This window comes from Lucilia cuprina, chromosome 2, assembly GCF_022045245.1.
Source record: "Lucilia cuprina isolate Lc7/37 chromosome 2, ASM2204524v1, whole genome shotgun sequence".
In the NCBI taxonomy this organism is placed as follows: domain Eukaryota; kingdom Metazoa; phylum Arthropoda; class Insecta; order Diptera; family Calliphoridae; genus Lucilia; species Lucilia cuprina.
This window is the reverse complement of record NC_060950.1, coordinates 50,495,065-50,515,029: the sequence shown is the minus strand read 5'-3', so window position 1 is coordinate 50,515,029 and position 19,965 is coordinate 50,495,065. Positions and strand designations below refer to the sequence as shown.

The following is a 19,965-nucleotide window of genomic DNA, read 5'->3' as shown; positions in this document are numbered from 1 at the left end:
CGACCCTCCAAACCAGTGGTGTCAAAGTCACCTAGCACAAAGATGAGGTCTGGTCCATCCCCGGCTGGCGCTCCTAAAGGTCCCCGTAAGGAGACAATTAAGAGAGCCAGATCTGGTGATGAATAACCCTCTTCATCCAGTAAGAAGGTGAAGAAGTCAACCAGCCTAGATGTATGCCTTCAAGTGGCAGTCATTGATCGGAATGATCCAGATGGGACGATCAGTACCGATTTCTGGCAATCAATTGAAGGTAGGCTGATTGATGAAATCGCCATCTTTGAGGGTGAGTCGGAGGATTTATCCTTCAATGGTGCAGACTGGGTTAAGGGCGTGAAGGTTGTCAATTGCGGAAACAAGAACTCCTTGGAATTCTTAAAATCGGCAATTGCAAATGTAACGACATTAACCCAGCAGCAAAGCTTGAGGTGATACAAGCCTCCGAACTGCCACTACGGTCAATAGTAACAGTGTGGATTCCACCACCCGTAAGAACGGTGCAAACCATACTGGCAGTATTGGCCAAACAGAATAGTAGACTTCTTACAGACCAATGGAGACATGTGAGCTCACTGGTTTGTAAGGATAATACTGACAAGGACTTTCGATTCGCAGTGGATCGTAAGTCCTTAGAAGTCCTGGATGAGATAGGCGGGTTGCTAAATTTGGTCTTGGCACTATCAGGTTCCGGTACCCGAAACATGACAGAACCAAAGAAGTTGCTAGTGGTGCAGATAAACCTGCATCACTGTGAAGCATCTTCAGCCGAGTTAGTAACCTTCCTCATCGATTCACAGACGGACGTGGCCCTTATCCAAGAACCTTGGATTAACAACAATAAGGTTCTTCGTTTAATGGTCAAAGGGTACACCTTATTTGTCCCGTCTTCCGAGGACAAGGTAAGGACTTGTATCCTGGCAAAGAATGAATTAGGTTTTCTCATTTCTCATTCTTTTAGGAGCGGTGACATAACCGTAATAAACAGAGAAGCCAAAGGTAGGCGTATGCTCACACTGGCTTCGGTGTATATACCGTACGAGGCGACTGACCCACCCGGCTCTGAGGTACGTGAGCTGACGGCATATGCGAAAAGAAAAAGTGCGATCCTTGTGATGGGCTGTGATGCTAATGCTCATCATTGCCAATGGGGCAGCAAGGATATAAACAAAAGAGGTGAGTTAATATTTGACTTTATAACTGATAATAATCTCATCATCTGTAACAAGGGCGGTACGCCGACGTTCAGGAACAAGGATAGGGAGGCAGTTATAGATTTAACTTTAATTAACCGTTTAGAAGATCTCGTTATGGATTGGAAGGTTGCAACGGACAGTTCATTCTTGGACCATAGTCGCATTACCTTCACACTGGATTTTGTCTTTGCTAGGAGTCCACCTTTTAGGGATCCTAGGAAAACAAATTGGGGAACCTTTAATGACAGGTTAGAGTCTGTATTGGCACAACGGGCCTTGTGCGATTTGTTGCCAACTGATTTAGAGGGGGTTGTGAACGAGTTCACAGACCTACTTAAGGGAAGCTATGAGCTATCTTGTCCGGTTACTTTCCCGGGCAAAAGAGAGCAACCTAAGTGGTGGACCAAGGAACTTACACTTCAAAGGTCGACTGTTAGGAAATTGTTCAATAGGGCCAAGCTTACAGGTCGAGCAATTGACTGGAACAACTATAAAATGTGTTTCAATAAGTATAAGGCCGATCTCAAAAGGGCTATAAGGATTTCATGGTCCCAGTACTGTGAATCCATAGACAATGTCAACGAGTTATCAAGATTCCGACGGATATTATTATCATAGGGTATATCCAAAGGAGTGATAACTCATGGACTGAGTCTAGCTCTGCTAATGGAAACACATTTTCCGGGTTGTCTTGCAACTGAAGATGTGGTTGACGACCAACAGGACTTCGAGTCTGTGGCGCCAAGTAGCACCTACAGTTGCATAGAGGAGATAGTCACTAGGGAAAAGTTAGTATGGGCGGTTAATTCATTCGACCTCTTCAAATCACCGGGGCCGGATGGTATATTTCCAGCTATACTAAAGAACTTGCCTCAGGACGCTATATCTCTTCTGATGAAGATTTTTAAGAGATGCCTTGGTAGTAGGTATTTACCAAAGAGGTGGAGGAAGGTTAGGGTTATTTTCATACCCAAGGCCGGTAAGGTAAGCCACTCAAAGCCAAAGGATTTTAGACCTATCAGCCTGTCTTCTTTCCTTTTGAAGACACTTGAGAGACTGATAGATCTACATCTAAGGAACAATATTGATACTCGCCTCATTAGTGGCGCTCAGCATGCCTACCTTAAGGGTAAATCTGTTGAGAGTGCACTGCATGAGGTGGTAAGTTGTGTTGAGCACGGCTTGAAGAATAAGTATTATACTCTGGCTGCGTTTTTGGACATTGAGGGAGCCTTCAATAATATAAGGATTGAGGCTATTAGAGATTCGCTTATAGGGCTCGGAGTTCAGGACTTCCTGGTGAGTTGGATAGTCTGTATGCTTAGCAGTAGAATTATTAACTCGACCCTAGGGGATCATTGCATTAGGAGAAGGGTTACCAGGGGGACACCACAGGGAGGTGTTTTATCTCCTCTTCTGTGGCTACTAGCGGTTAACGGTATCCTAAGGCTATTTGAATCTAAGGGAAGGAAGATAGTTGCCTATGCGGACGACGTGGTGATCCTGGTCAAAGGAAAATTTCTATCCACGATCAGTGACATCATGGAGACTGCATCAGGTGAACTCTCGCTATGGGCGAAAGATAAGGGACTGGGTGTTAATCCTTGTCCTTCGTTAGTGAAACCCTCGCGCGACAATCATACAAAAATTTTGTACGAAGTAGGTCTGCTTGATCAGGGTAATTCCCTTCACGGAATTACGGATTATGATATTACGACTCTAGACTTCGGGGAAATACCTTTGATAGAATTTCCAACTAGGGATGATTGGCTTGTATCCGATAGACTGTTTGGAGGGTGTGCAGTTTTCACTGACGGGTCCAAGATGGATACTGGCACGGGTGCCGGTGTCTATATCGCTGATATCAACATAAAACGGTCATTTAGACTCCCTGACGAATGCAGTGTCTTCCAAGCAGAGATCCCAGCGATCTGGAAAGCGACGGAACTGATTCGGAATCATATCGATCCAGGGTCGGTTGTGACAATTTATGTTGATAGTCAAGCTGCTCTTAGAGCATTGAATTGTCACACGGTACATTCGCACCTAGTTGTAGATTGCAGAAATGCCCTTAGGGACATTATGAGACTGTTTGTCATTAGATTGTGTTGGGTGCCAGGGCACTGCAATGTGCATGGTAATGAGGTTGCGGACGAACTAGCTAGATTGGGTTCGAACCTTGATATAGATGACAGGGAAAGGATGGTTAAACCACCCATTTGTCACTATAATAGATTGATATTCGAAAGAATACGTGATATCATTAACCAGTCCTGGAATAGTAGATTGGATTGCAAAATATCAAAGGCCCTGTGGCCAAAACTTGATATGGGTGCTACCAATATACTTATAGTACTGGACAGACGCAGTCTAAGAGTTCTGATAGGGATTCTAACTGGACACTGCTCAGTTAGAACCTTTGTTAGTAAGTGGGACAGTAGTGTACCGGACTATTGCAGGTTATGCGAGAACGAGGAGGAAGTAGAGACGATCGAGCATATTATTTGCTAGTGTCCTAGGATACAGAACCTCAGGTTGAAATGGCTGGGGAATAGGTTCCATGGCGAACTGGGGGAAATTGCGGGACTTAACCCTCGCAGTCTACTAGGTTTTGTCAAGGGAATTAGTCACTTCTTTGACTGGGCTTTATAGGGTGACATGGATTTTTTTATTATATATTTGTATATAATTATTTACTTATGTTATTTAATTATCTATTAATACGACCTCTTCACCATTTTCTTTCATTCTTGTGTTGTGGTATCGTTTTTGGCTCCTCTGTTTCTGAATCTCCACTCTCTACCTATTTTCTTTTCTATTTTCTTTCATTCTTGTGTTGTGGAAGTGATTTGGCCTCTCTGTTTCTGAATCTTCGCTTCTTGAAGGGAATCACAATGGACCTTATAGTCTCCGAGTGGATATACACCGTTTTTACTGTGTATAACCCTTCTAAACCTAACCTGACCTAAAGTGGCTAACATGGTAAGCCACTTTAACTGCACAAAAATAATTTCATTTATAATTATGTTTTTTTTGTTTATAAATTAAATATCATATCGCGAAAAAATCGTATATAAAGTTCAAACTATGTCTATGCATAATCTAAAGTCATACTAAATTACTAAAGACATTTATCGAAACCTTTTTTAAGCAATGGAATTATCTAAAATCCATTCAAGAAATCTGACGCAACTTTGAATGAAATTAGTTTGGAACAATCAAGAAGCAAAAAATTTGTATATAATTATTTACTTATCTGTTATTTAATTATCTATTAATACGACCTCTTCACCATTTTCTTTCATTCTTGTGTTGTGGAAGTGATTTGGCCTCTCTGTTTCTAATCTTCGCTTCTTGAAGGGAATCACAATGGACCTTATAGTCTCCGAGTGGATATACACCGTTTTTACGGTGTATAACCCTTCTAAACCTAACCTAACCTTAAGTAGCTAACATGGTAAGCCACTTTAACTGCACAAAAATAATTTCATTTATAATTGTTTTTTTTTTTTTGTTTATAAATTAAATTTCATATCGCGAAAAAAAATCGTATATACAGTTCAAACTATGTCTATGCATAATCTAAAGTCATACTAAATTACTAAAGACATTTATCGAAACCTTTTTTAAGCAATGGAATTTTCTAAAATCCCTTCAAGAAATCTGAAGCAACTTTGAATGAAATTAGTTTGGAACAATCAAGAAGCAAAAAATTAACTGTGCTGAAAAAACGCAAGTTTGTCACAAATTTTAATCTGAATATTCAGTGCAAAACCTCATCAATCTTCTTACAAGTTTTCAATATATTTTCCTGTTTAAATTGTTAAAAAAATAAGTTTCTGTTTAATATTAAAAATGTTATTAATCTTACCATTGAATTCAATTTAAATGCAAATATTTTGTTAAATTTTTATACAAACTTCAGAGAAAACTGGAATTTTTGAAATTAATATGGTAAAACGATTTCTATGAAAACTTCATAATCCTTAAGCATGTCAGATGTGGAATTTTAAAAAATGAAGAGAGATTGACACTACCTTCTATTTTTATACCCTACACCACATTAGTGGGGAGGGTATATTGGGTTTGTGCTGATGTTTTTAACGCACAATAATATTGGTCCTATTCCCACCTTAAAGTATACCAATCGGCTCAGAATCATTTTCTGAGTCGATTTAGCTATGTCCGTCCGTCCATGTAAACCTCGTAATCAAACTTCAGGTCGCAATTTGAAGATAATTCAATGAAATTTGGTACATGATATTATATTGCCCCAGGGACGAACCCTATTGAAAGTGGTTAAGAAGATCGGTATATTATTTCACCTGGCAAACTTCAGAGAAAACTGGAATTTTTAAAATTAATATGGTAAAACGATTTCTATGAAAACTTCATTATTTTTAAGCATGTCAGATGTGGAATTTTAAAAAATAAAGGGAGATTGACACTTCCTTCCATTTTTATACCCTACACCTCTGTAGTGGGGAGGGTATATTGGGTTTGTGCTGATGTTTGTAACGCACAATAATATTGGTCCTGTACTCACCTTAAAGTATACCAATCGGCTCAGAATCATTTTCTGAGTCAATTTAGTCGATGAAATTTGATACATGATATTATATTGCCCCAGGGACGAACCCTATTGAAAGTGGTTAAGAAGATCGGTCCATTTTTCCACTTGGACCCCATACAACTGTACCCCCGAATAGGGCTTTTAAACATTGTAATCAAACTACAGGTCGCAATTTTGGAGATAATTCAATGAAGTTTGCCACATGATCTTTTATGGTACTGTAGACGGAGCCTTTTGAAAATATTTTAAGGAACCAAAATGTGTTTGTAAAATATTATGAGGATCGGTCGATAATCGATCCTACCTCCCATATAAAAATTCCATCAGAAAATAGTAGTGTCCGACCGAACGTTCGCGTACGGGTTCGGTAAAAAGTGAGGTTCGGCCAATGTTAGGTGTTCGGCGAAATTTTGACCGAACACCGTATGCCGAACTTTTTATAAAATGTTTATTTATCATATTTTTACATCAAAAAGTTTTAAAAATGCTGAAAATTTGAAAATGACTAACGTTCATAACAGCTTAAAAATACTAGTATTTTTATGAAATTATGCTTAAAATTTTAAGGAACCAAAATTTCATATAAATCGGCAAATTCAAATTTGGGTATTGTGTTAAGTATTGTAAGTATATTATCTTTATATTATACATTTTTTTTATTTTTTTAGAAACTGTAATTTTACTGATTCGATAAATTTTTTTTTGATTTCGATACACATTTAAAACGAAATTTTGATCACCTTGGATCATAACATGATAATGTATAACAATATTGTGATAAATACAAAAATATCATGATACAATATTTTGACGGTATTTAATCATAATATGATATTTTAAAATTGTTACAATAACGATAATATGTTAATACTACAATCATAATTTTAACCACAGCCATGTTTTTCTCTGCGTGCTCTTACAGAAAATTATATTATTGTCAATGAATCGTTTAAAAACCAAAAATAAAGGTATGCATTTCACAAAAAATAGTTTGTTTTAGAAATTTAATTTTTCTTTTCAAAAAATCTTTCGGAAGTTCATATTTTGGTTTTAAATGTTATACATTTATTACTTTTTAATTATAAATACGTTTTTCTTTTAAGAAAAAAGTTCGGTGTTACCGAACTTTGAAAACCGAACAAAGTTCGGGTTCGGCCGAACTTTCAAATTTACCAAAGTTCAGGTTCGGTGTTCGGTACCGAACGAAATTTTGAGTTCGGTCGGACTCTAGTTTTTATTTTATGCGAATTTGAATTAGTGCTTTTTCAAAATTCTAAAATTTTTCTTTGCAAAAATAATTTTGAGAAAAATACTGGCGTATAGAGAGCAGATGAAAAAAAATCACACACTATTAGAATTTTTTCAATGAAATTACACTGAAAAAATATTTGGCTATTTTAAATTTTGAATATTAAATTGCACTACTATAAATTGGGAATATTTATAAACAAAATATAATCAATGGACATAAGACTGATAAATTCTTCACATAGAATGAACTTTTGAAATTAAAATGTACAAAAAAAGTATCAAATAAAAATGATATTATTTTTTGTCAAATTTGAGATTAGTCCGTGCCCCCTTAAAAAAATCAAAGGATGGGAGATTTACTTGGCTGGTCCAAAAGGATAAAGCGCCATCAACAATTTCAATAATTTTAATATAAAGTTCCAAATATTTTATTACTCTGTGGTTAGACCACAAATTAAACATAACCTCACTTGAGGTAAAACGAAAGCACGAGGCTAATGTAGACAACACATAACTTTGAACAATTATGTGAAGTAACACACTACACCAGTGCGAGCGAGACGTAAAACTGTCGAAAGCCAGGCAACAACCACAAGCCTGAACGCGTTGAAGAAATAACCGCGATGACGCGAGAGTTGTTCCCCAACTCAGACCTGAATTACGACTGAAATGATCTTATTTACTTTCATTGTTATGCATTCTAGAAAATTATTTAGGGTGTATGTTGTTTTTGTAAATTATTGTTTTTGAAGTTGTTTTTTTGTTTTTTCAAATTGCGTTTGCAATTTCTGAAACAAAGTGACATCAACCTACTTTGTTGAATGCTGCCAAGCAACTAAATAAAATATTTCTATTTTTGACGCTCTTCTAGAGAAGTTCGAATGCGATCGTGCTCAGTGTTGCCAACATTGGTCAAGCAAAACGCGCGCAAAAAAATAAAAAAGGGGTAAAAAAGCGTAATTTTCTAACTGAAAATGGGTAAAAAAGCACTAACGCAAAACAAAACATGCGTCATACTAAAGTCTTTCACCGGTGTGAGTTAGATTTTTAGTAACGTAAGAACTAAAACTAATGTTTGACGAATATTAGATAAAAAAGATGAGAATTTTAAAAATAGTAAAATGTTATTAAACATTCAAACTGACAGGCACACTACCAACTGGCCAACCGATGTACCCACACCCAAATTGTAAAATTTTACAAAACTTATGAAATATATTTTTTTTTTTGCAAAATCTATATATATTATTTTTAAGTTTTTTGAGTTCTGGAAAAATTGTTAATTTCACTGATAGTGAATAACATAACTTATTTTAAAGTATTTTGAATATTTTGTTTTTTTTTTTTTTTTTTTTTGTTTTTGAAGAATATTTGCTTTTGTACATTTTGTACATAGATTTTGTTTTGTTGGTCAGTTATAGACCAATCGTCATAAAATTCGGCATAAAGAATTATAATAAAAATCTTTTTATTGCGAGTACAACGATGAAATAATCATGGAGGCTTTATATATGAGGGATAGATTCAATTGTGTAAAAAAATTATATAAAACTTATTTTTTGTCAATTTTCATCGCTGTACTCATATTTTTAAGGGGACCTTAATAGGGGGTAGGGTACGTTACCGATAAATCCGAATTAAATTCGGTAGGAAGATTACATTTGTATAAAAGTAGTTTATTTCGTACACGTATTTTTAAGTCAGTAATGAGCGTTAAAATCAATTTTTGAAGGTGACCATATGTGGGGTAGGGTCAATTATGGACCGATTGCCGTAAAATTTGCTAGAGAGATTTTGGCTTATATAAAACATATTTATGTCGAATATTTTTAAGTCGGTAATGAGTATTAATGTCATTTGGTAGAGAAATTTTGATGCATATAAAAATTTGTGGAAAAATTTAACTCGTTTGCTCTTTACGTTCTAACCCTATCGTGCTTTCAACAGACAGATGGACGGACAGATGAACAGACGGATGGACATGGTTAGATCGCCTTAGAATTTAATAAGGACCCAAAATATATACGACCAATGTGTTACAAACGGAGTGACAAAATCAATATACCCCACTCATCTTGGATATATGTTGGGTATAAAAAGCACTAAATGCACTGTCATAAAATTAGAAAGCACCACTTTAGTGCCTTTTTGAAGAAAGGCACCATGAGCAAAATTTTCCGCGTTTGGCACACCAAAAAGCACCGCAAATAGTGCTAAAAGCACTAAGTTGGCAACACTGATCGTGCTGTATACATGTAAACTGCAGAAAATCTTCGTATTGAGAACAATACCAGCGCCGACATCTGGCCCACATACATTGAAAAAAAAAAATTCTCAATCAAGTACAACTACTGATTTTTTACCAATTCCGGTTCGGAAATATATAAAGTATTGTTCAAATCCTTTTTCCACGAAGAAATATTATTTTTTTTTTTTAAGAAATTTTGTACATATGCTTTATTATTTGGAATTTGTATTGTGTTACCTTTATTTTTCATAATTTTTGAATAGTTTCAGTAAAGAATTAAATTTTTGTTGATTTTTTATGTGATTTTGTTTGACTTTTAATGGAATAATTTGAAACATTGTGTTTTTTTATTAAAACCCCAATTACTATATTTTGTATGGAGCTAGTGTATCGTTTTGTGCGAATTCGAATTATGCGTTTTTCTGCAAAACAAATAATCCCATAAAACGAGGTTTGAGTGTATTTTGTTTATAGTAAATGATATGTGATCGTTGATGTTAAGTTATTTATCCAGTAGAATACCAAGATATTTAACACTATCATCCCAGTCAATATATTTGTTTAAGAATCGTAATGGTCTTTGAGGTAGGAAACAAGGTTTACGTTTTCTAGAGAAATTATATTATATAAATGCAAATTATTATTTTTAAAAGCTTCCCTACAAGCAAGAAGATATGAATATGATACGAATCCGTATTTCTTAGATGAAAAAAATTATTTCATCAACAATCATATTCGTATTGCGGAAATACTCCCTTTTGGTAGAGTTTATGCGGACAGCGCGATACTTATAAGCAATACGAAAGCAATACTCCTAGAAGACAAAAAAGAGATATTGCCAGTTCGCCATGGAACCTATACCCTAGCCATTTCAGCCTCAGGTTCTGTAACCTATGACATTGGCAAATGATATGCTCGATCGTCTCATCTTCGCATAACCTGCAATAGTCCGGTACACCATTGTCCCACTTACTGAAAAAGGTTCTACCTGAGCAGTGTCCAGACAATCCAATGCTCTAAGAGCAGCTTGACTATCAACATAAATTGTCACAACCGACTCCGGATCGATTTGATTCCTTATTAGTTCCGTCGCTTTCCAGATCGCTAGGATCCCTGCTTGGAAGACGCCACATTCGTCAGGGAGTCTGTATGACCGTTTTATGTTGATATCAGCGATATAGACAACGGCACCCGCGCCGGTATCCATCTTGGACCCGTCAGTGAAAACTGCACACACAAACAGTCTATCTGATACAAGCCAATCATCCATAGTTGGAAATTCAATCAAAGGTGTCTCCCCGAAGTCTAGAGTCGTGATATCATAATCCGTAATTCCGCTAAATGAATTACGCTGATCAAGCAGACCTACTTCGTAGAAAATTTCGTACAACTCACCACCTCATGCAGTGCACTCTCAACAGATTTACCCTTAAGATAGGCATGTTGAGCGCCACTAATGAGGTGAGTATCAACATCGTTCCTTAGATGTAGATCTATCAGTCTCTCGAGTGTCTTTAAAAGAAAAGTAGACAGGCTGATAGTTCTAAAATCCTTTGGTTTTGAGTGGCTTGCCTTACCGGCATTGGGTATGAAAATAACACTAACCTTCCTCCACCTCTTTGGTAAATACCTACTACCAAGACATCTCTTAAAAATCTCCAGCAGAAGAGATATAGCATCCTGAGGCAAGTTCTTAAGTAGAGCTGGATATATGCCATCCGGCCCAGTTGACTTGACTATCTCATCTATGCAACTGTAGGTGTTACTTGGCGCCACAGACTCGGAGTCCCGAGTCTGTGGCGCACAACCACATCTTCCGTTGCAAGACAACCCGGAAAAAATGTTTCCATTAGCAGAGCTAGACTCAGTCCCTGAGGACCCTACGTTGTGCCACTTTTTTTGTTGATATCCATTGGCTATGATGAGCATTAGCATGACTTATGATCCACAGCGAATCGAAAGTCCTTGCCAGTATTTTCTTTACCTACCATTGAGTTCACATGTCTCCATTGGTCTGTAATAAGACTACCATTCTGTCTGAACGACATTATATATAGCAAATTTAATCAAATCATTTTAATCCTTGTAATTAGGTACAATATATAAACATTTTCAATTGATAAGTCGTTTGGGTTTTACAAAATTCATATCTTTAAGAACGATTCTCTACACAAATGAAAAGAAACCTTAACAAATAAATGTATCATAAAACTTTAAAGTGTCGTTAAAGCTGTAATACATGGTTTTTAAATCTTACAAAAATGGCTGAAAAATATCCAGAAAATTTAAAAAAATTTAAGTTGATATGATCGATAAACATTTTCTGAACACTTTTCTGTCAATATTGTTAGATCTAATAATCGTATACATATACAAATACCCTTTTGCATTTTACACAACGAAATACCCTGATAAATAAGTTACACTTTTCTCAAAAACAGTTTTATATGATACTCAAAATTTGGTAGACTTGAAACGATTTTGGTAGTTTTTTTTTTGCAAAAATTTGATAGGATTAAAATTTGGTCCTTGACAACGCTTCATACAAGTGTATGAGAGAATAATATTTTGCTTAAACTAAACAAAAACTGAAACAGTTTCTTTAAAGTTTATTTTTAAATAATCTTGTTACTATTTACATATATCGTTAAAAATTTGGTTATGGAAACCCTTTTTCTTTATTATAATGTGATATTTATATGGCTTGGAAGCCTATCTTATTCAAATAATTCTATTATAATATATTTAATTTTAGATAGTTATTATCCTAACAATACATGTATAATTGGCAATGAAGGGCTTTTCGTAGTTTAGACCATAAAACTCCATACGTAACAGTTATATGATAAAACATCACATGACATTTTTAAAAGTCATGATGTCGAATTTGACGAAATAAAATTTGCTCGGATTCCCATGCGGATTAATTTTTTTTTTTCAAAAATAGAATAATCCTATTTTACAGATTTCATTTTTTATTGTTTGCAATTTACTTATATATTTTTTTTTTTTTTTTTGTAAAAGAATAATATATATTTGTAGGGTAAAAATAAAATTGGAGGGAAAAAACCACTTCAAATTGCCATCAATATCAAATATATCAAATCTTAAGGAAATAAAACACTTGAAGTACCTTAATAAAATTTATTTATTTTGTTTTAGATTTTAATAGACCTTTGGATCGCAAATATCGTACAATAAATGGTGTAGCTCCTAAAGTTATACTTATTCGAACTGGTGCAAATACTTTATGTACGGCATAAGCTATTACAAAGTTACTTGCTCCTAGGGCAACGCTATTTTTTAAAGCTGTAGGTGCGAATTCCAAGTGTTCGAGTATTGCAATCAAATCTATTCCGCTGAAATGAAAAAAATATGAATAAATAAGTTAATAATAGATAAAGATTTTAAATGCATTAATGTAAAAAACCATATTTGACCCTCAAAAACATTTAAGTAGATTTAAATTTCCAATAATTCTAAATCCCTGATCCGCAAAGAGCTTTCTTGCATATTTTTAAATAACAGTTAGTTTTGTTGTGATTCATTGCGATACAAATGGTTACAAGTCAATTTTAGACGTTTAAGATATTTTTTTAGGGGGGTTTGTATGGGGGCTAGAGTCAAATAAGGGCCGATCATTGCGAAAATCTGAAGTGTCATTAACACTTATATAAAACTTATTTGTGACAGCCGGACAGACGGACGGACATGTCTTAATCGACTCAAAAAATTATACTGAATCGATCGGTATAATTTAAGGTCGGTATTGGACCAAGATTTTTGTGTGTTACAAACATCAGCACATCCCTCCCCACTCTAGTGGTGTAGGGTATAAAACTTATTTTTTACTCATTACCAATGTAGGTTCTAAATTATAATGGCAAACATGTTACTAACTAACAATCTTCTAAGGTCAGGTTTCTTACTATTCAATTAAGCGAAGCTGTTAGATTAATACATTTAGAAGGACTTTAATATTTGTTTTTTTTTCAGTTATGGATTTAAGAGCTGTTAACTTTGTTAGTACATATTAGTAAAAAAATAAATAAAATTAAATTAATAAGTTTTTCTTCCAAATTAATTGTATTACCCCTTATTTAAAAAAAAAAAAATATTTTCCTAAAAATTTTTGAAAATACAAAAACAATTTATATGAAAAATTAAGTGAAATGAGGTGAAGGGATTTACAAAATAACTCCCTTATAGTTTTTGTTGATTGTATTTTGTCACCTATAGCTTAGCAATAATTGGTCATAACACTGTCTAAACACATGTTTTTAAAATTATTATTTGCTCTATAATATGTTTTATATCACGTCGGAAAGGTAATATTAGTTAGAAGATTGTATCCAAATATAAAAACTTTTTTTGGACTAAAATATTACACCAGTTATATATAAAATATTACACAAGTTATATTTTCACGGCCAGCTGAAAAACCCTTAGATGTTGTCAGATGTAATTCAAATCTGAAAATTTGACGAATCACACAAAATATACATATATATAGCGATCATCTGCTACATTTATTTGGTTTTATATTTTCAAAACATTGATTTTTATAAAGAAAGAAATTTTAGTTACAAATATGTATGTATTTATGTATGTATGTACTTATGTATGTATGTATGTATGTATGTATGTATGTATGTATGTACATATATCAGTTATTAAAATGATAAGCATGAGGGCAAAATATACGTACCTAGAAACTAAAAGATAGAACCCGCCTAATGATACAAGTGATATTGCAACATGGAATATTATTATTGTAGAACCATAATCTTTGAAAGCTTTTTTTAATTGATCTTTTTTGCTTTGAGCTTGAGGCATTTCTTCTGGCTTATTAACCTTATTGCAATATCTGCGCTTAGATTGTAAATTCCATGCAAATGTTGAATCTGTTTATGTAGAAATATTAATTATTTATTTAGTTCATTGGCATTGATAATGAATGTTAGTTGATAATGATTTATTATTACTAGTGGCGTGATATAAATTATACAACTGCATACAATAAAAATAATCCATGCTTTTTTTATTGGCAAATTGAAAATGAGCAGAATGGTTCTTTATATAAATAAAAGATTTCTTCCAATATTTTAAATCTTTAATTATTTTATTTTAAAACGCTTCACAAATATTAACTTTAGGCATTTGCGTTACCTTTTAAAAAAGTATTACGAAAACTTACAAATACAGTTTAATGAAAAATGAACAAAAAACATAATAATAATAACTGTAATAATGATGTTTTTTACATTGTTCATTCAAATATTATTTTTTAATATTTTTTGTGTTCTATTTTAATTAAATCAATTACTTGTTTTTTTTTTTTGTTAAATTAAATAAGGGTATACAATGAAAATAATGCAAAAGAAACAAAAAAAATACATATAATATAAATTTTTGACCGCTTATGAAAGATTTAAAATTTTACCAGCTTACGAACATATGTAAATTTTAACTAATTTGCATCAAAAATTGCATACATCTCGAAAACGTTTCAGCCGATTTCAACGTTGACAGATTTTGCAACTGATTGTTATTAAAAACATATTTTGGAAAATATTAAAAGCCTTGTGTTCAGAAACAAAAGTTTTTGAAAATATACTGCTAATCACTTGAATAATGAATTTGATTTTAACCACTTTGATGAATATAACTTGAAGACCAGACATTGGATAAGGGATTTCTATATTCAACTGTTCTTTTTCAAAAAAGAGATTAAGATTAAGTTAAAGAGATCCTATTGCACCTCCGTGTATTTACATTAAAGGGTATAACTGATTTTTCGGCGACGTAGAAGGTGGGTGTCCTTTATATAACACAAACGAAAACAGAAGGCCGAACTATCATAAAACAGGCTGGCTCAGGTTCTATGGAATATACAATGTTAATATTCGAATACACATCGATAACCAGACCCTTATGATGTCTACAAAACATCGAATGTCGGACATCTCGTAACGAGATGTCGAAATATTCCACAATAGAACTCCCTTGCGAAACGAGGCTCTTCACTAGGAGGTTGTGCTGGTTTTTGTAGAGATACTAGAATATTTAACATAATTATAAGTTTAAAATCCTTTATTCGTTGGTACGTTTATGTTAGGGATAGGTTAAATAATGCTCCAATTTCAATTATTTTAAATAGAGTTCATCCTAGGGTTAATAGAAGAGTATGTTCCAAATTTCAAAAATGTGATTTTTAAGCAGAATGGCAACTTCATGGTGATTACAAACATTAGCACTAACGCAATTCATTTTGGCAACGAATGGGATTTTGTACAAAGGTTTTTTCATGATATACCATTTTCCTTTTTAAATTCCACTATACGGTATAATTTGTTTTAAATATAAAAACTCCTTGTTCAAACAATGTGTAAAAATGTGTTCTAGAATCGAATCGAAATGAATTAGCTTTAATTGGACATTGGTAGTCTAAAGAATATTACATATTGTAATAAAGATTAATAAATAATTTCTCTGTCAAAATTCTTAAATTCCAAAAGAACTAATCATTTTTAAAATGTTTAAGAATATCGGATGCATGGAGATTTTTGGTTAAATAAACAAGTGATTTCATGATCAATTTTGCCTAAAAGTCAGCAAATTCTTTGAAGATATTACATCTTATCGAAAACAGAGAATTAAGAAAACTTTTTTGAAAACTGTTACAGGGTATTATGAATAAGTTTCTCAATTTGTATTAGTAACTTTTTTACCTTTTTGAGTTGTTGCATCCTTGTCATAAGTCGACCAATTAGAACGAGCATTTCTTCTTAATGTGGTATAATGGGAACTTTGTAAATTTTGCGACATAAACTTACAATCCTGAGACCATTGACCACCTGGCATGTTTAAATGAGTAAATTTGTGCATGCCACCGAATGGACTGGGTACATTACTTTGCATTGCTGAATTGAGGCTGATGGCCCCAAAGCAATCGTATGATTGTACATGAGGATCTTGTTTATCTAAAACACCATTACTAAATGAGTTATCCGTTGTTATATCTATTTTTGGAGATGATATTCCCTGATAATTTTGCGATAAGATGACAGTGGAAGAAATCTCACGACTACGATGTGGGGAAAAACGCGTTGTTTCAGCAACATCAATGTTGTTCGGTATTGGTAAAACATCGGCTGCTACTAAATTATCACATTTTGTTGTGGTGTAAACATCTCGGCCTTTAAAAATAAAATACAATATTTAATAAATATTTGTTGGTTTCACAAAAATACAAATTATAAAATTAATAGTTTGCTCTAATTTTTTTTTGGAAATAAAACAAAGCTTAACGTAACTATTTAAAAAATTAAACTGAGGTCAGGATTTTCAATCAAATTCAGGAAAATTTTTACTTTTTCAACTTAAATATCATTCCTAAGAAGTTCATATGTTCTAAAAAGTTGTTTATTGAGATCTTAGGTACATTTTTGTAGTTAACTGTTTTCTTACATTTTAAACGGTTTGCTACTTATAGGTCTGAAAAAGAAAAATAATGTTAAACAAATTTAATTTTTGAAGATTCTGATCATGAAGATAACGTTTTTTACTTTATATGTTCACAATTTTGGTTCTTTCCTCAAAGAGTAAATTAAAATTCCGAACTGTTTGCAAGATATGAGCCTGAGAAATGCTCACTCTTTTTGACACCGATGCCCCAAATCTTTGGTGGCCTATAACTAAAAAAGTGCATTACTTTAGGCAAAACTGGAAGACTGTTTTGTTGGTGTTTTATCATATAGTGGTGTCCGTATATGGTTACTTTTTTGGTGTTGCACTGTGTTAAAAAAATTATTTATTTTTTATAAAAAAATTAAATTTTACATTAACTTTTATGTGTTTAAGCAATTTATTGAAGGAAATTTAATTTTCTAAAAGAGGCATCATAAAAATTGGAGTTGGAAATATTTTTTATAATATGTGGTACGTTATGCTGAATTTCATCGTGATAATAATAATAAGTTAATTTTCAACGCTTAGGACATTGTGTGGTTTCAAATATTTGCATATTTGTGGCATATTTGTGTTTAAAAAGCCCAAAATGCGAAGGTCTGTATGTATGGGGTAGGTGAAATAATGGACCGATTTCAACCATTTTTATGTTGAAGGCTTCGTCTTTGTGCCAAAAAACACGTATGGTCCAAATTTTATCAAAATAACACTCTCCTCTATACTGGTCAAGAGTATAAAGAACAATCAACACAGTTCCTGACGAATAATTTTGGCAAAAGAATTAATATTAAATTTATGAAAATATATGTAGATATGTACAGAGTACATTCATATATGTAAGAACGTTTTATTTGTAGAAATTGCGTCGAAAAGTTTAAATTGTTTTGATTAAAACGACCTTTGAGATGTCCCATCATACAACCCACTTCTTTATAAATACATATGTATTATAAACATTCATATACTAAATGTGTAAATACGTATGTATATATACATATATTAGGCTGGCCCAAAAAAAATAACTACCTATAGTCTTAGTTGATAACGGCAAACGTCGCAATGACTATGAAATACATACAAACATATGTATGTGCATGTAAGCAATATTTTACTTACGATTAAAATTAAACTGATCAAATATATTTTTGATACATTTGTTAATACCGGTACACACCGTATTTGTTAAGTATGTATTTTGATAGAAACGGTATTTGAATATTATTCTACGATTGTCTTTTTTAAACCGACTCTCTCTGTATAGAAGAAAGAACATTTTACATTGTTTTGTTTTATAATGCTTCCCAAAATAATTTAAGTCTGGACTATATTAAAAAAAAAAACTTTTTGAATTACTTTTTTATTTCATTTTTATTTTGAACCAACACATTCATTATGAGTTTATCATTTGAAAAGGATTAAAAGATGTATTGATTATATATTACAGGATCCTAAAAATTTTCATATACCTACCAAAATACACAAGTTTTACAGGTTTTTCATTAAAGTAAGTAGAATTTATGCACAATCTTGTGTTTTTTCTTTTATATTACACTACATTTTGTATATTTTGTTTAAGAAAAAACTGTAAAATTTGAAAAAATAGTTGAAAGATTTTTTGTAACCAGTCCAGCTCGCGAACGTCCATCGATAGACATAAATATATTATGTATATCATACAACAAAACAATGATTCTTTGAAGCTGGGTAAAATTTTAAATCTAACATGTCAAATTGTGCACACCTTAGGATATTTTATTTAAAACTGTCCAGATCACGAATTTACAACACTAAATAGAAAATATTTTGGCTGACATCATATGACTTATTAATAAATATTTTGAATGGGTTAACTCAATCTTATTTTTTTGAGAGTCGGTCTAATGTATGTATATATACATATATTAAATTAACAACAAATATTGAGAGCTAACCACTGCATTTTTATATTATTTACATATTTACAACAAAATTATATCCACAATTAAATGCATATAAGTGTCTATAAGATTGGCATAATCAAAATATCGGTTTTTGAACAAAGTGAGACAAAAAAAGCGTCATATCAATTAAAGTCTTTCTACGGAAATTGGAGAAGTAACTTAAATAACAAACAAAATATAAATAAAGTCTTACATACAGTTTTATAAAATTTAAAATATGTCTATCATCTGCCAAAAACAATCTTAATACCTATCTGAATCTGTTTCAATTATTAAAATTCCTTTATTTCTTTAAAATATATTTACAAAATTGTAAAATGTAATTAAACACTTAACCCGAAAAGACTTTTTTGGATTATAGGAGTCTAGTATAAATGATCAATATGTTTCCTTTGTACTTACCACAAATTCTCGTATTATTTAGAAGATGTTGTCCTTTATGGAATTTTAATATATTTTTAGAAACTAATCCATTTCGAAATGAGGAAATCATTTTACTTGTGAAATTGTTTAAATATGAGATATTTTTAAAAAAATCAAATAACTTTGCCCCAATATACGTTTTATTAAAATGTATTAATAAAGTTGTGTCTTAAGGAATAATAGAAATGTTGACAGTACCAGATTGCACTTATAAATTCAACAGCTGATTGAAATTTTTAATGAAAGTTGTATACAACCGTCAAAATGTACAATTTCGAGTTGCCAGATGCACAAAAAAATCATTAAAAAGCATACAGTGTCTCTCATAAGTAATCGAATTTAGGTATAATATGAAATGAACCAAATTAATATGTAACATATTTTGTGTGCAAAACTAATAAATTAATTTGTTATATTGTCTAGACAGTCCTTAGCTTTGATATCACGCTTTTTAAAGCTTTAATAATTCACATTTACTTAAATTAATTAAGCTTTTTTTTAAGTCCATAAAATTACCTCACAAAAGTATACGAATTTTTCCTGTATTTCATATTTGACTATATTATAAGAAACACAAAAATTATAATCGAAGTGTTTTTTTGCTAAATTTTTTTTACGATTAACTATCAACCGATTGGATACATTTTTGGCCCATTTGGTCCACAATTTTGGGGAATTTGTACCATCTTATCATGTAATATCATTAAAATGTCGATTTTTGGCAATATTTGTATTTTTTTCCAGAGATAAAGCCAAAATTTGTTATTGCGATTTAATATACCCCTTGTGGTATCTAAAAATAACATATTTTGTTACAAGAATCTGTATTTAAACGTTCCAAGATATATTATTGGAATCGTTCTCATATCG

The 19,965-nt window shown here is 32.5% G+C and overlaps 1 protein-coding gene across 1 annotated transcript; it reads right to left on the bottom strand.

Moving 5' to 3' along the window:
• Window positions 1-12,392: 12,392 nt before the first annotated feature.
• Window positions 12,393-19,296, bottom strand: LOC111679125. Its single transcript, XM_023440626.2, has 4 exons — window positions 19,075-19,296; window positions 15,994-16,461; window positions 13,971-14,166; window positions 12,393-12,621 (listed from the first exon to the last, which is right to left on the bottom strand). Exons 1-4 carry the CDS (start codon window positions 19,163-19,165, stop codon window positions 12,411-12,413), a joined length of 966 nt encoding a protein of 321 aa, XP_023296394.1. The 5' UTR covers window positions 19,166-19,296; the 3' UTR covers window positions 12,393-12,410.
• Window positions 19,297-19,965: the final 669 nt, after the last annotated feature.

What these genes read in the sequence shown, in the direction of transcription:
- LOC111679125 (XM_023440626.2), bottom strand. Translation starts at nt 19,165, where the DNA reads ATGATTTCCTCATTTCGAAATGGATTAGTTTCTAAAAATATATTAAAA. An exon ending in AAATAATACGAGAATTTGTG is followed by an intron (nt 16,462 to 19,074) that starts GTAAGTACAAAG and finishes TTATTTTTAAAG; the next exon opens with GCCGAGATGTTTACACCACA. An exon ending in TTCTATCTTTTAGTTTCTAG is followed by an intron (nt 12,622 to 13,970) that starts GTACGTATATTT and finishes TTTTCATTTCAG; the next exon opens with CGGAATAGATTTGATTGCAA.